Source organism: Oncorhynchus nerka, linkage group LG6, assembly GCF_034236695.1.
Source record: "Oncorhynchus nerka isolate Pitt River linkage group LG6, Oner_Uvic_2.0, whole genome shotgun sequence".
NCBI lineage: Eukaryota > Metazoa > Chordata > Actinopteri > Salmoniformes > Salmonidae > Oncorhynchus > Oncorhynchus nerka.
Genome location: NC_088401.1, coordinates 52,283,694 through 52,301,460, shown reverse-complemented (window position 1 = coordinate 52,301,460; position 17,767 = coordinate 52,283,694). Strand labels below are relative to the sequence as shown.

The 17,767-nt window shown below is 45.1% G+C and overlaps 1 protein-coding gene across 3 annotated transcripts in view; it reads left to right on the top strand.

Annotated features, from left to right (window-relative positions):
* LOC115130590 (FERM and PDZ domain-containing protein 1-like) overlaps positions 1-17,767 on the top strand; it is a 43,583-nt gene that overhangs the window by 1,483 nt on the left and 24,333 nt on the right. For 2 of the 3 annotated variants that reach the window (XM_065019649.1, XM_065019647.1), the window contains exons 2-4: positions 9,807-9,963; positions 15,484-15,600; positions 17,259-17,428. In XM_065019649.1, coding sequence (XP_064875721.1) covers positions 15,488-15,600; positions 17,259-17,428 — 283 coding nt within the window. In that variant the 5' untranslated portion in view covers positions 9,807-9,963; positions 15,484-15,487. Of the gene's footprint in view, positions 1-6,560; positions 9,964-15,483; positions 15,601-17,258; positions 17,429-17,767 lie in introns of those variants that run through there. The other variant, XM_065019648.1, reaches the window with a different exon arrangement.

Genomic DNA, 17,767 nt, shown 5'->3' with positions numbered 1-17,767 from the left:
GTGTGTGATTGTGAGTGTGTGAACACGTGTGTATATGTGCAAATGTGTGTGTGTGTCTGTGTGTTGCCAGTGCTGCTATGCCAGTGCTGCAGGCGTTGTGCATGATGACTCAGGGGATGCATGATGACTCAGGGATGCATGCTGACTCCGGGATGCATGATGACTCAGGGATGCATGTTATAACATGTGATGGAACTGTTGCTCTGAGGTCACTCAGCCAGTGGAGAAATGCGAATGGGATGACACTCACATCAGGAAAGGCTCACTGCCTGTCTGTCTGCCTGTCTACCTAACTGCCTATCTGCCTCTCTCCCTGTCTGTCTGCCTGTCTGTCTGCTTGTCTGTCTACCTAACTGTCTGCCTGCCTGTGCTGGGATCTACCCCACTGAGTGCTCTTCTGCCCTACTTACGGCTGGCTCCCTCTTACCCTGGAGCCTCCACATCTCAAATGGCAGCCTATTCCCTACATAGTGCACTACTTTTGACTCAAGCCACAGTGGCGTCATTTAATATTTAGCCCTTCTTGTCTCTAGGGCAGTTTGAGTTGTGTGCTGGTGTCTGTTCCTACTGATCAGTCAGCCAATCGATCACCAGACCAACTAATAATGGCGGTCATTAAGTAATTCGATGCATGTTATTGCCCCAGACACATTTTGGCAGCCAGAGACTGTCAGGTTGTCAATCATTTTTTATCTGAACACAAATCCATTTAATGGTTGGGCTGTCTTTCTGTTTGTCTTCTCAAAGTGTTATAATGGGTTGGATTGGCCAATGGACCAGCACTGAGACATACTGTGCACCATAAATCCACTGTATACTCTAGAGTCCCTTCCAGACATAACAGCACCATGATCTATGAACATGTAAAAAGGTTTGGCCTAGACATAAGAGAAGCAGAGGTCACTCATCCCAGACTTATGTCCAATCCCAAATCATCTCCAAACTCCTTTTACATGATTGGATAGTTTAAGATTAAGATTACTATATTTGTCAATTGTACACAAGGTTCAACCAAAATTTGACTTCCACTTTAGTCCAACCCCTCCTAAACATATATACAGGTTGAGCAGGGAGCTTCTACGCTGGAGCAGTTGTTGTGGGGGGGTAATTACCTTGTTCAGTGGCACAACGGCAGGCAATCACATGAAGAATTTCCGGCGCCGACAGAGATGGCCGCCTCGCTTCGTGTTCCTAGGAAACTATGCAGTTTTTAGTTTTTTTACGGGTTATTTCTTACATTGGTACTCTAGGTAATCTTAGGTTTCATTACATACAGTCGGGAAGAACTACTGAATATAAGAGCAACGTCAACTCACCATCAGTACGACCAGGAATATGACTTTCGCGAAGCGGATCCTGTGTTCTGCCTTCCACCCAGGACAACGGAATGGATCCCAGCCGGCGACCCAAAACAAAGACATCGTAAAAGAGGGAAACGTAGCGGTCTTCTGGTCAGGCTCCAGAGACGGGCACATCAAGCACCACTCCCTAGCATACTACTCGCCAATGTCCAGTCTCTTGACAACAAGGTTGATGAAATCCGAGCAAGGGTAGCATTCCAGAGGGACATCAGAGACTGTAACGTTCTTTGCTTCACGGAAACATGGCTCACTTGAGAGACGCTAACGGAATCGGTGCAGCCAGCTGGTTTCTTCACGCATCGCGCCGACAGAAACAAACATCTTTCTGGTCAGAAGAGGGGCGGGGGCGTATGCCTTAAGATTAACGAGACGTGGCGTGACCACAACAACATACAGGAACTCAAGTCCTTCTGTTCACCTGACTTAGAATTCCTCACAATCAAATGTCGTCCGCATTATCTACCAAGGGAATTCTCTTCGATTATAATCACAGCCGTATATATTTCCCCCCAAGTAGACACATAGATGGCCCTGAACAAACTTTATTTGACTCTTTGCAAACTGGAAACCACATATCCTGAGGCTGCATTCATTGTAGCTGGGGATTTTAACAAGGCTAATCTGAAAACAAGACTCCCTAAATTGTATCAGCATATCGATTGCACAACCAGGGCTGGTAAAACCTTGGATCGTTGCTATTCTAACTTCAGCGACGCATATAAGGCCCTCCCCCGCCCTCCTTTTGGAAAAGCTGACCACGACTCCATTTTGTTGCTTCCTGCCTACAGACAGAAACTAAAACAAGAAGCTCCCGCACTCAGGTCTGTTCAACGCTGGTCCGACCAATCTGATTCCACGCTTCAAGACTGCTTCGATCACGTGGATTGGAATATGTTCCGCATTGCGTCCAACAACAACATTGACGAATACGCTGATTCGGTGAGCGAGTTCATTAGAAAGTGCATTGATGATGTTGTTCGCATAGCAATGATTAAAACATTCCCAAACCAGAAACTGTGGATTGATGGCAGCATTCGTGTGAAACTGAAAGCGCGAACCACTGCTTTTAACCAGGGAAACATGACCGAATACAAAGAGTGTAGCTATTCCCTCCGCAAGGCAATCAAAGAAGCTAAGCGTCAGTATAGAGACAAAGTAGAGTCACAATTCAACGGCTCAGACACAAGAGTTATGTGGCAGGGTCTACAGTCAATCACGGATTACAAAAAGAAAACCAACCCCGTCACGGACCAGGATGTCTTGCTCCCAGGCAGACTAAATAACGTTTTTGCCCGCTTTGAGGACAATACAGTGCCACTGACACGGCCCGCTACCAAAACCTGTGGACTGTCCTTCACTGCAGCCGACGCGAGTAAAACATTTAAACGTGTTAACCCTCGCAAGGCTGCAGGCCCAGATGGCATCCCCAGCCGCGTCCTCAGAGCATGCGCAGACCAGCTGGCTGGTGTGTTTACGGACATATTCAATCAATCCTTATCCCAGTCTGCTGTTCCCACATGCTTCAAGAGGGCCACCATTGTCCCTGTTCCCAAGAAAGCTAAGGTAACTGAGCTAAACGACTAGCGCCCCGTAGCACTCACTTCCGTCATCATTAAGTGCTTTGAGAGACTAGTCAAGGACCATATCACCTCCACCCTACCTGACACCCCAGACCCACTCCAATTTGCTTACCGCCCAAATAGGTCCATAGACGATGCAATCTCAACCATACTGCACACTGCCCTAACCCATCTGGACAAAAGGAATACCTATGTGAGAATGCTGTTCATCGACTACAGCTCAGCATTTAACACCATAGTACCCTCCAAACTCGTCATCAAGCTCGAGACCCTGGGTCTCAACCCCGCTCTGTGCAACTGGGTACTGGACTTCCTGACGGGCCGCCCCCAGGTGGTGAGGGTAGGTAACAACATTTCCACCCTGCTGATCCTCAACACTGGGTCCCCACAAGGGTGCGTTCTGAGCCTTCTCCTGTACTCCCTGTTCACCCATGACTGCTTGGCCATGCACGCCTCCAACTCAATCATCAAGTTTGCGGACGACACTACAGTGGTAGGCTTGATTACCAACAATGACGAGACGGCCTACACGGAGGAGGTGAGGGCCCTCGGAGTGTGGTGACAGGAAAATAACCTCACACTCAACGCCAACAAAACAAAAGAGATGATTGTGGACTTCAGGAAACAGCAGAGGGAGCACCCCCCTATCCACATCGATGGGACAGTAGTGGAGAGGGTAGTAAGTTTTAAGTTCCTCGGCGTACACATCACGGACAAACTGAATTGGTCCACCCACACAGACAGCGTCGTGAAGAAGGCGCAGCAGCGCCTCTTCAACCTCAGGAGGCTGAAGAAATTTGGCTTGTCACCAAAAGCACTCACAAACTTCTACAGATGCACAATCGAGAGCATCCTGTCGGGCTGTATCACCGCCTGGTACGGCAACTGCTCCGCCCACAACCGTAAGGCTCTCCAGAGGGTAGTGAGGTCTGCACAACACATCACCGGGGGCAAACTACCTGCCCTCCAGGACACCTACACCACCCGATGTCACAGGAAGGCCATAAAGATCATCAAGGACAACAACCACCCGAGCCACTGCCTGTTCACCCCGCTATCATCCAGAAGGCGAGGTCAGTACAGGTGCATCAGAGCAGGAACCGAGAGACTGAAAAACAGCTTCTATCTCAAGGCCATCAGACTGTTAAACAGCCACCACTAACATTGAGGGGCTGCTGCCAACACACTGACTCAACTCCAGCCACTTTAATAATGGGAATTGATGGAAATTGATGTAAAATATATCACTAGCCACTTTAAACAATGCTACTTAATATAATGTTTACATACCCTACATTACTCATCTCATATGTATATGTATATACTGTACCCTATATCATCTACTGCATCTTTATGTAATGCATGTATCACTAGCCACTTTAAACTATGCCACTTTGTTTACATACCCTACATTACTCATCTCATATGTATATACTGTAGTCGATACCATCTACTGCATCTTGCCTATGCCGTTCTGTACCATCACTCATTCATATATCTTTATGTACATATTCTTTATCCCTTTACACTTGTGTGTATAAAGTAGTAGTTTTGGAATTGTTAGGTTAGATTACTCGTTGGTTATTACTGCATTGTCAGAACTAGAAGCACAAGCATTTCGCTACACTCGCATTAACATTTGCTAACCATGTGTATGTGACAAATAAATTTGATTTTGATTTGAATTTGATACCAGCAACCCTCCGGTTGCCAGCTCACTGCTGGATCTTTCCTATCAGACACATGATGTGAACTGGCAACCTTCCGGTTTCTGGCTCACCTCTCTAACCCGCGGAATACCTGTCACCTCTCTAACCCGTTGAATACCTGCCACCTCTCTAACCCGCTGAATACCTGCCACCTCTCTAACCCGCTGAATACCTGCCACCTCTCTAACCCGCTGAATACCTGCCACCTCTCTAACCCGCTGAATACCTGCCACCTCTCTAACCCGCTGAATACCTGCCACCTCTCTAACCTGCTGAATACCTGCCACCTCTCTAACCCGCTGAATACCTGTCACCTCTCTAACCCGCTGAATACCTGTCACCTCTAACCCGCTGAATACCTGTCACCTCTCTAACCCACTGAATACCTGTCACCTCTCTAACCCGCTGAATACCTGTCACCTCTCTAACCCGCTGAATTACCTGCCACCTCTCTAACCGCTAGGCTACCTACCGCTCCATAGGTGGCAGCAATATAGAGACAATTCCATCTTGCCAGTCAGAGGGCAAGGTGGAGCTGGTATCATATGGTGTACAACCATTCTTTGAGATCTGACCTGTATACATGAAACGCCTATAGGCCGGGCTAGGGAGAAGGGGTTGATTTGGAGTATGATTTCTATTCACCCACTTACTTCCCAAGCTCTTCTTCCCAGACAGATAGTGACCTATCCAGGGAGTCCTCTCTCTGACCCAATGAAAAACCCCCAGACAAATAACTGGAACACAGCAGACTATTAATCTTCCAATGGCCTAGTATTAAATAGTGCATTGGGGAACTCAAGCTTCCCCCCCGGTCACCATTGCAAGTGGAGATGAAATGAGTGGTGCACGGCAGGTTCCATCTTAATGATGCTAATGGAATGAGCAGACAGGTGGAACGCAGAACGGGGCGGTAGATTTGATTAGGTCTGGAAGGGAACAGAGAAAACGGAACATCGCCAACCGAACAAGCAGTAACAATCTAATGGAGAGCTCCTGGTGAATAAACAACAGGAGTGGTCGGTCCTTAATGAAGCTTCCTAATTATTAATCGTCTCTTTATTTATATTTTTATATACAGTCATTTGATTCATTTGGTTGTTTGCACCGTTATATGTCTTTTTAAAGGCATATTATATAACACAACCATATCGTGTCTGGTTTTGCGTCGTGCCTGGACACAGTCTTTAGCCGTGGTATATTGGTCATATACCACAAACCCCTGAGGTGCCTTATTGCTATTATAAACTGGTTACCAACGTAATTAGAGTAGTAAAAAAATAAATGTTTTGTCATACCCGTGGTATACGGCCTGATATACCACGGCTGTCAGCCAATCAGCATTCAGGGCTCAAACCACCCAGTTTATATTATATTATATAACACAACTATACAGTGTATGGCTTTCTTTGATGTATTAGTTTGTACTCTGCACAGCCCCTCTCCAATCCTGTTCCGTCTCTGTCGCCTGTTCTGGGCTAGTTTGGTCCGGTTTGGTCTGGTGCAACTCAGTGTCAGACTGAGGTCCTGAACAGATCTGTCTCCCACTGTGCTCCTCCTCATGGGCGGAGGGAGGGGTCGTCCACTCAGGCAGAATTAGGCCTCAGACGTTAATAGCAGACAACTGGTCGATCCCAAAAAAGACCTGTGTTTTTAGTCATAGGCCAAGGCCACATGCAGCCACACAGTGAAAGGGTTTGTATTGGAACATATACCACTACTCTCCCACGTATAAAAGCTCATTAAAGGTTAAGGATAGAGACAAGGATAGATATACTAATCAAGGTTTTTAAGGATTGGGACCTCCACTTTTAGTGATTAAATACTGTATTTAGGGTGGGTGTGTGGGTGCATGTGTGTATCGCCTTTGACTGAAGTTTGGTGACCTCCTCAAAGAGGTCGTCCGGGTTAGGGGAGGGTTTGGCCGTGGTAGGCCGCCATTGTAAAATAAGAATTTGATCTTAACTGACTTGCCTAGTTAAATACATGTAAAAAAAAAGAGAACACTTAGGCTGCCAAATTCTGATTTAAAATAATTATTCACTAATAGTTTTTTTGACCAATCAGATCAGCTCTGAATTTTTTTTGAAAAGATCTGATGTGATTGGTCAAAAGACCAAAAATATCAGAATTGGGCTGCCTGTGTAAATAAAGCCTGGATTGTTGCAATATTAAAAATACATAATAATTGCAGTCCACAAAACACAAAAGGGTTGTCTCTGGGCTTACCTCTTCATGTGTAGAAGATGAATGACAGGGGTCTGTGTCAAATTCATTGCTAAATCCTTTACTGCTGAGAACAACTGATTTGCCTAGTTAAATAAAGGTAAAATAAAAATAAATAAAAAACATCAAGCAGGTGTTTAGGCCTTCCTGTCCGTTTCCACCATATCAGTCAATGGGACAGGGCTTGTGTGGGACCCTCAGAGGACGGTGACAGGGCCAGGTAGGAGAGCTCCACGAGTGGCACGCCCAGAGGAAGGTGGCAGGGCCTGTGGATGAGCTCCATGTCAGCCCTTTCTGTAGATAGATTTCTCCTGTACTGTCTGTTGTGGGTTTGACCCAGTGTGGCCCCGCCCCGGTCCGGTCTTGGCCTGTCTTGTCTTAGCATGCCTAATTGGATTTCAACTCGATGGTGTTTCCTGTCCAGCTGGCAGCGCCTCCCATTCAATAATACCTCTCAGAGAAAGAAAGAAAGAGAGAGAGAGAGAGAAAGAGAGAGGGAATTCAGGGAAGATGAACAGAGACTTAGTGTCTCTATGTATGCGTGTTTGTTCGTTAAAAGTTTAACGGGTGGAACCGGAGTCGGTCACAAGAGATGCTGTGTGGGTTTCCAAACAGAAAACCTTATCAAAAGTGATTGTTCCATGGTTGAGAGTGAGAGGAGAGTGATATTGAGTGAGAGAAAGAGAGAAAGTCCAAGATGGTGAAAGTGGAAGGGAGAGAGAAGGAAAGAAAGCTAAGACAGGCTGCAAGCTATACTAATGACGGTCGAGATGGAGAACGTCGCAGAGAAAGAGAGAAAGAAAGCCAAGACAGGATACAAGCGGTACTGATGAAGTCTGTGGACAGTCATGATTACTATCGATTCAGAGCCAGATTAGGAGCAGTCTTATCACGATCCACAGACAGACAGACAGAAAGACAGACAGGGATATCCCAACCATGATTTTAAGTACTGATTTCACGTTATTACGATGCATTTGCTTTACTTAAAAAGCAACCTCTGGATATCCACATGATGTCTTTGTTCATTTTTTATAGGTTAGTGTGCATTTGAATCACTGAGGCTGGAGGCTTATATCTCCCGACACTAACTTTAAGCTTCAGCTTACCAATCACCTGTACACAGCCCATCTGTAAATAGTCCACCCAACGACCTCATCCCCATATTGTTATTTATTTGTGCTCTTTTGCACCCCAGTATCTCTACTTGCACATCATCATCTGCACATCTATCGCTCCAGTGTTAATACTAAAATGAAATTATTTTGCGACCATGGCCTATTTATTGCCATACCTCCCTAGTCTTACCACATTTGCACACACTGTGTATAGATGTTTCTATTGTGTTATTGACCGTACGTTTGTTTATCCCATGTGTAACTCTGTGTTGTTTTTGTCGCACTGCTTTGCTTTATCTTGGCCAGGTCGCAGTTGTAAATGAGAACTTGTTCTCAACTGCCTACCTGGTTAAAGAAAGGTAAGAAGAAAAACATTGCATATACATTTTTAGTATCCTGTTTTGAATGTACACTTTTCTTTACACTATAAAACCTCATAAACAACTTTTTAAAAACAAACATCCTTTATCTATCACACTGCTGGAAAATGTTAACAATGCTGAATGTAATTTTTTATTAAAAAATGATTTAACGATTGACTACATCAATGTCTGCTGCTGGCCTATGTTTGTACTGTATTGTGGAGAAATGCTATAATGATCAGCCTTTCCTCCTCAATAAAACAGCCAGCTGTTATTTCCTCTTAACTCCACATCGACATCTCGTCTCCTGTGCTGCTGCGCCTCCAATAAAACCCGCTTTAAAATTCCTCCCTCACTACAACCCCCTCCAATATCCTGTCCTTTTCTCTTTCTCCCCCTTGGCCAATTCGCGTTCACTCTTTCTCTGCCGCCTTCCCCTTCTCTTGGGCCCCTGCTCCCTCTGCTCTCCTTTCACTCTCCACAGTCCCCCCCTTCTTCACCTCTTCACCCCCTGCACCCCTCTCTCTCCATTTCCTCTCCTCCTTCCGTCACTCCTCTTTTGGTGCATGTGTTGGCAGAGGAGGCTGGAGTAGGTAGGAGGCCTAGCTAGCTGCATTAGCTCTATGCATTATTAATCTGCCCTGCATTTTATGTGGGTCTGGGTCTTTTTCCGAGCTGCGCACTGGGGACCAAGCCTGGTGAAAGAGCACTGTGTTTGGGACACAGGGCCTGGTGATGGAGCTGCGTGTCAGGGCCATTCAGGGAACAGGAGCCCCTGAAATGAGAGAATAGAGAGGCACTAAAGGAGTGTTTAATCATGTGTCTTTATTCGATAAGGCAAAGATTTATTCAGACTCAGCGCGCCACTATATTAGATTTGCCTTTGTAGAAGTGCACAGAACATGGTCTGAGCATATTTTGCTCACTTCAGCTATTCACAGTTGACGTTTGTATAAAAGAGTTGTCCTCCTTTTATTATTGCTGTAGCCTTGTTTGTCCGAGATCCTCGGGGATTAGCTTCTTTCAACCGCAGTGGAATTCACAGTCTTTCCTCTAGCAGTTTCTAAAAGGGGCTAGTTGGTCCGTCTCTGAACTGGGTTGATATGCAATTTTAATTCAGACAGCCAGACACAGTTAGAGTGCCTCTTCTCCATCACACCATGATGTGCTTTTCAGGCTACACTGCTTAGATTGCAGCACGGAGGCCTGGGGGTGGGGAAAACAGTAGTGGCCTCTTTAATAAAAAAACACAATTCTGCTTGTACTGGTTCTAACAGGAGGATAAAGACTAAATGTCTGCTTGTTCAGTCATTTTCTTATGACAAACACGTTATGATGACATAGCACTTTTGCATTATATCACTTCACCCAGAAAAGGTCATTGTTTTGCGAAAGGAATCAAAAGGCAATGGCAGTGTAACTGATTGATTTGTTGTTCCATTCTGCACAGGTGACTACGGGTATTAAAAAGTCTGATTGGTTCTGATGATCACAGGGGCCCTCCTCCACCTCTTCTCGGCTAATCCTGATGGGACTCCGGAGCTGATGTCACAGAAGGCAAGAGGGTTTTCCTGTTCGGGAATCCAGAAGAGACAATCCATACCACGGTGAGTGACAGACAGACAGACAGACAGACAGACAGGCAGGCAGGCAGGCAGGCAGGCAGGCAGGCAGGCAGGCAGACAGACAGACAGACAGGCAGGCAGGCAGGCAGGCAGGCAGGCAGACAGACAGACAGACAGACAGACAGACAGACAGACAGACAGACAGACAGACAGACAGACAGACAGACAGACAGACAGACAGACAGACAGACAGACAGACAGACAGACAGTAGGTAGGTAGGTAGGTATCTGGTCATAGCACCTTCACTAAATGTTTCAATACTTTGAGGTGGCTTCTTCATCTCTCTCCTTAACGACTTCAGTATATTTTAATATATTAACATTAGCATAACAATCTATATGCTCCTATTTGCCGATCGCTATTGGATTATTTGAGAGAGTTTAAGGAGTGAGTAATGAGATACAAAAGTTCATTGTGTTATTTTGCCAAAAAGTCTGAAAATTCATGTTGTATTGTATAGCCAACATAGGTTAAAAAAAGCATTCTGCTAAGAGAGTTGGGTCAGCAGTGAACACACTCCTCCAGTGATCCGGGTGATCATGTATTTATGGATGGTGTCTGCAGCAGCAAAGAGAAACTATCACCCAAGATGACTTCCTGACTCGGCAAGGGGAGGAGGGAGGGAGGGAGGGAGGGAGAGAGAGGGAGGGAGGGGGAGAGAGAGAGAGAGAGAGAGAGAGAGAGAGAGAGAGAGAGAGAGAGATGAAGAGAGGAGGGAGATAGAAAAGGGGAGAGGGACAGGTTTCACCTGAGTCAACACTGCAGCATGGATACACACACATACTAACAGATCCATCTGTAAGTGCACACACACACACACACACACACACACACACACACACACACACACACACACACACACACACACACACACACACACACACACACACACACACATTGATATTGTCTCCTGTGTATATTTGCTACAAGAAAGAGTTTGGTCTGGACAGCTTCATCTCTCCCACTCTGCTCAGAAACATGAGAGAGAAGGACGTCTCTCATGAGACACAATTTTAACAATTTTAACAATTCGAACAATTCTAACTTTAACCCTAACTCTAATCCTAACTCTAACTCTAACCTTAACCATAAAACCTAACCTTAACCCTAACTCTAACCCTAACTCTAACCTTAACCATAAAACCTAGCCTTAACTCTAACTCTAACCCTAACTCTAACCTTAACCATAAAACCTATCCTTAACTCTAACTCTAACCTTAACCATAAAACCTAGCCTTAACCCTAACTCTAACCTTAACCATAAAACCTAGCCTTAACCCTAACTCTAACCTTAACCATACAACCTAACTCCTAACCCCTAACTCCTAACCCCTAAACCTAGTTATAACCCTAACACTAATTCTAACCTTAACCCTAAGCCCCCTAGATATAGCATTTGCCCTTGTGGGGACTAACAAAATGTCCCCAGTTGGTCAAACATTTTTTGTTTACTATTATTGTGGGGACTTCTGGTCCCCACAAGAATAGTTAAACACGTCCACACACACACCTGATCAGCACAATGTCCATCTCAGATTGATCGAACAGGTTTCGATAATGTGTGTCTCAGAAGTAGCCGGTCTTTCAGGCCCAGCTGTCAAAAGCGAGTCACCCCTCATCCACATCAATCTGGATCAATCCGAGTCAACAGGGTGCCAAAGTTACACCCTGTCCAGGTCCTCTCCGAAAGAGGACAGGATCCTCTTATAGACCCACAGCATTGGCTTCAATGAGGGCAACGCCAGAGGGCTAGCCTTAGCTGTAGCACCTAAGAGCCTTCACTTCAATGGGGATGACGTTAGCAGACAGGACTAGCCTTAGCTTAGCGCCTACGCCCATTCATTCCGATTGGTAGGATGTTAGCGGTCTGGCATAGCGTGTGAGAGCATTCACCTTACACCTTACAGCACTTTCAGTGTACTGTAGCGAAGGACTGAACAAGTCGGCTCACTACAGTTTCTGTAGAAAATATCTTTGTTGAATTAGTCCTCCTTCCCCCAATTGATCAGCGAGAGAAATGCAACCGGTCTGCTGTGCATCATTCAGAACCTGAGCCAGTGAACATTAAGTCTGATTTCACCAGCTAATTCCTCTGATTGATAGAACTGTCTTGTCTTTGGCATCATTAAAACGGAAGACTTATTTATCAAATAACTCTGTAATTATTGTTACGCGATTAAACTGATTAATCATGTAACTGTAATTAACTAGGAAGCCGGGGCACCAAGGAAAATATTCAGATTACAAAGTTATAATTTTCCTAATATAACTTTCAGATATTTAATATCTGATCAATTAGTCTTCAAATTAATTAATTATTCTTTACCTCACATTAGTCTCATTCCAAACGTCGTAAATTGTTGGTTATCTGCACGAACCCAGTCTTCACTATGAGTCATCATTACATCAATTGTCTTAAATAATTTATTTACTAACTAAGTAATTCACAGAAATGCATAAACAAACGGTAGATAGTTACAAGGAAATGATAACGGAGTTTCCCTAGTGGGATAAACCGGTATCGCGGCTTGGGGGACAAGAAGGGAAGTGGGGGTCAACTGAGATGAGACACTACAAAGTTGATAATTATAACAATTTAAATGCTAATTTGCACATGAACGCTCACTCATTCGGGAATAATTGCAATCAATATATATATTTACCCTCAGTGTGTCGTCGGGATCTCTGTTGAAAAGTTTGTTTCTGTTGGAGAGTTTGTCCACCCTCTCTCTCTGAGGTGGTTAGAATGGATAGTTCAGAGTGACATTCATTCATGTCGTTATAGAATAGTTTCGGTGGTTGTCGGTCTTCTCGTTCAATGATACCGAATTCCTAGCTGCAGACTAGTAAATTCATATCAAAGACTTGTTCTTATTCTGTCGGTATCGGTAGTCTAAAAGTTGAACCACGTGGGATGGTTAAAAGATTCAGCAATCTACTCAAACCCTTTTTTCCCTCTGTGATAGAGGTACTGGTCTGGTCTCAAACCTTGGCCCTCTCGTTATCGAGGTAAGCTGGTCTAGTGATAGAAAACCCAGGTGGGGGTTTTATTGGGAACATTGAAAAGGGCTGTCTCATGACGCCAGGTCCTGTCTGTGCCCCTGGGGGCGTGCCAATGACTTAGTGAAGCTTTAAACAGAAATACAATTCTCTCACATTATCATCTAATAGCATCACGTCATTTCACAAATAGTATCATCTTTACTCATTCATTTTATACAACAATTAGATGTAAGCCTCATAACTGAGACTATTGTATAAACAGAGTTATGTTAATGTGGCCGTATTGTCTCTCATGAGTTTCACAAAATTGTACCAAACGGACCAGTTTGTAGCTGGATTCTTCACCGATCTTTTATACATTCTCCAGAACATAAATATTGTTCGGACCTCAAGTTCTGTGAGTTGGAAGAAATTCCTTTGTTTCTCTCTACAAAAACTCACTCTCTCTATACTGTCTGGCCATGACGCAGGATTCTCCTCCAGGAATTCACGACCTGAGGTGCACCAGCCTGTAGGAGAGACAGAGAGAGAGGGTGATGGTGCAGAGGGAGGGAGAATAGTGCTCACTGTACCCAAAGAGGGCAACGTCATGACAGAACATGAGCCTGAAGTTGGCAGTTACTTTCTTCCTCTTCAGCCAGCTCCATGGCCATTGCATGGCAGGGCACGCGTGACAAGACAAGGAGGTTGGCTGAAGCACAGACACTCAGACTGAACCGGACTAATAGCACTCAGGTGCTTTAGTTACTGAAGCAGAACGAGCAGACCGGACGGCGGTTTCACTCTGAGCTTGAGGAAAGTCTACCGTGTTTTTGTGGAAGTGATTAGCTTCAGCTGTAGATGGAGGTGGTGGTAGAGGAAAGGCTGTATCACTGGGCTTTATCCTCACATTCATTATCATTAGCCACTATTGATCTCTCTCGCTCTCTCTCTCTCTCTCGCTCTCTCGCTCTCTCTCTCTCTCTCTCTCTCGCTCTCTCGCTATCTCTCTCTTTATCTCTCTCTTTATCTCTCTCTCACATGCCAAAATCTCACCCCTCTCCCTCTCCTGCTGTGCAGCCTGCTAGCAGCAGGGTTACAGGGGAAGTTCATTCACCTCACAGTATGATACCATCTATTAATTACAGTGGTGATGGTCAAGCTAGACCTTTATTGAATGCGAACATTATAGACAGACAATACAACACGGATGTCAACAAATGAACAATAGATTGATTTTATTGAACAGATGATGCGATTTAAATTCACTTTACCCAGACTTTGCCGGTCTATGTCCAGTTTTAGCATCATACCGGAACCCAGACTGTCCCGACTGTATCTACACGACTAACACAAGTTTGGATACTCTATTAAGTTATAATTACCCAGTGCAGTCAAAGATGTGATTTTCTTGTATTGTATATATATTTCCACACTATGAGGTTGGAGTTACACTGTGAAATGCTGCCTGACATTTCGGCCTGTTATTTTGGTGGGATGGAGTTTTGGCCTACTTGGTGTCATCACCAGGCAATAAATTGGTTAATAGACCAACAAGAGAGAGAGTTCCAAACCGCTCTGCCAATAACGGCTAGCTTTCAGTTTCCCCCTGCTTACTCAGACCACTCCCAGACAGTCCTAGCAAAGCTCTTGCTTGAGAAATTGCTCTTTGCTAAGAAGCTATTTTTGTGTCGTTTTGACCATTTTAATTGAAGACGATCACAGCGATTTAATTGTTACCCAGAAAATGATTTGATATTGAGATAAAAACAGCTGCATTGGACCTTTAACATCAGAGACATCAAATAAAACATGTCAGTGAATTATCAGAGGAGGAATACGCGCAAGGTGAGGAGGGCTATTGATTGGCTGTTGGGGAGGAAACAGTGTCGAGCGGTGTTGTTGGCAATGAGTTGTGGTCGGACTGAACGAATGCTGACCACATTCATCTGGGATTTGATTAAAACACAATGACCTCTCTCCCTCGTCCTCCTCCTTTCTATACCTCCCTTCATCCCTTGTTCCCAGCCCTCTCACATCCCCGCATAAAGGGCAGGCTGAACAGAAGTGCACTACTGCAAAGTTGTCAGTAGTGATAAATACAGAGGCAAGCAGCGTCTGTGTGTGTGTGTGTTCCTTCTTAAAGTGGAACTGCCAGCATTTTAGCATGTCCTATATATCCTATAAGCCTGGTGGTCCCGTGTGTCACATCTTGTTGAGTATGACGTGTTTTGTCTTGTTCATGCAGAGTTGAATACCCTTCTGACGCCCTCCTCCCTCTACCTTGTTCATATATCTGATTATTCGTGGTATTCAGGGCAAGTGACAACCTCTGCAATATAAACATGATGAAATCAATATGCAGATCTGGCACATAATTGTGGTACCAAGTGGAATGTCCAACACAGCATCACACTAAAAAGCTCTCTCTTCCTTTTTCTCCTTGCATATTTTTCCTTGCTTTGATGCCTTCTGTTTCCCTTATCAGTCTCTCTCTCATCTCTCATCTCTGTGTGTAGTTAAATGGAGGAGAAGGAGAGGAGTAGGAGCCGGTCTCCGTCTCGTAGCCGTAGGGCCAGCCGGGTGCAGCAGGTGGTGGGCACGTTGATCAGACGCACCCGAGAATCACTCAGCAGGTACAGTATCAACAAACACATGCACACACACATATACACTGAACAAAAACATGCAACAATTTCAAAGATTTTACTGAGTTACAGTTCATATAAGGAAATCAGTCAATTGAAATACATTCATTAGGCCCTAATCTATGGATTTCACCAGATTTGCATCTGTTGGTCACAGATACCTTAAAAAAGGTAGGGGTGTGGATCAGAGTTGATCATGCTGTTGATTGTGGTCAGTGGAATGTTGTCCCACTCCTCTTCACTGGCTGTGCAAACTTGCTGGACATTGGAGGGAACTGGAACACGCTGTCCTACACGTCGATCCAGAGCATCCCAAACATGCTTAATGGGTGACATCTCTGGTGAGCATGCAGGCCATGGAAGAACTGGGACATTTTCAGATCCTTGCAACATGGGGTTGTGCATTATAATGCTGAAACATGAGGTGATGGCAGCAGAGGAATGGGATGACAAAGGGCCTCAGAATCTTGTCACGGTATCTCTGTGCATTCAAATTGCCATCGATAAAATGCAATTGTGCTCGTTGTCCGTAGCTTATGCCTGCCCATACCATAACCCCACCGTCACCATGAGTCACTCTGTTCATAACGCTGACTTCAGCTAACCGCTCGCCCACACGATGCCGTACACATTTGTCTGCCATCTGCCTGGTACAATTGAAACTGGGATTCATCCGTGAAGAGCACATTTCTCCAGCGTGCCAGTGGCCATCAAAGGTGAGCATTTACCCACTGAAGCCGGTTACGACGCCGAACTGCAGTCTGGTTAAGACCCTGGTGAGGACGACAAGCTCCCTGAGACGGTTTCTGACAGTTTGTGCAGAAATTCTTTGGTTGTGCAAACCCACAGTTTCATCAGCTGTCCGGTTGGCTGGTCTCAGATGATCCCGCGGATGAAGAAGCCGGATGTGGAAGTCCTGGGCTGGCGTGGTTACACATGGTCTATGGTTGTGAGGCCGGTTGGACGTACTGCCAAATTCTCTAAAACCACGTTGGAGGCGGCTTATGGTAATGAAATGAACATAAAATTATCTGGAAACAGCTCTGGTGGACAATCCTGCAGTCAGCATGCCAATTGTACGCTCCCTCAAGACTTGAGATATCTGTGACATTGTGTTTAGTGACAAAACTGCACATTTTAGAGTGACCTTCTATTGCCCCCAGCACAAAGTGCACCAGTTGAATGACCATGCTGTATAATCAGCTCCTTGATATGCCACACCTGTCAGGTGGATGGATTATCTCGGCAAAGGAGAAATGCTCACTAACAGGAATGTAAACAAATTTGTGAACAAAAACTTGAGAGAAATATGTTTTCTGTGCGTATGGAACATTTCTGAGATGTTTAAATTTCAGCTCATGAAACATGGGACCAACACTTTACAGGTTGCATTTATATTTTTTGTTCAGTGCATCTATATATATTTACATGAAGTATGTGGATGGGCCATTTTTTTTGCATGCTTAGTAAACATGTCAGAAACAGCTGACAGGGCGAGAAGGAGAGGGATGACTAGCCACTTTGTAGCGAGTCTAATTTCGTGTTTAACACAAAGACTTAACTCACATAGTCTCACACCAGCTGCTCTGCCACTCTCAATAACCCCTGACCTCTAACCCCTGTTTAAACCCTGTTTGACCTCTCAGAGAGCGGATCCTTGGCGATGGGAGAACCAACCGGTCAGCCAGCGTGTCCAGTCAGAACTTCCCGGTGAGGCTAACGGTTCAGATCGTCAGAGACCCGGTGTTGGACTCCAGAGGTCATGGGTTCACTCTCTCCAAACAGCACCCCCTGCTGGTCAGGGACGTGGCTACAGGTACGCTGTGTGTGTGTTGTTGACTAGACAGCCTACTCTGTACTCACTAAGTCTAGGGGTTCTAGGTTTGCCTAACGGTTCTGTAACTGGAATGATCGTGTCCATTAATGTGAGAAGGAAGCGTATGTGACCAGGGGTTGAGTGCATGTACCCAGGAGACACCTGCCTTACCTAGGTCAAGGGCCTTGACTCCTCTTGGTTGGCCAGCGCAAGAGGATTATCATTTGTTCAGATGGTGACGAAAACCAATATGTACAAAAAGGAGAAATACCAAAGGCATGCCCAAATTAAAGACTCGACAACAAACGAAAGGCCTCGTGGCCACCAAACAAACAAGCA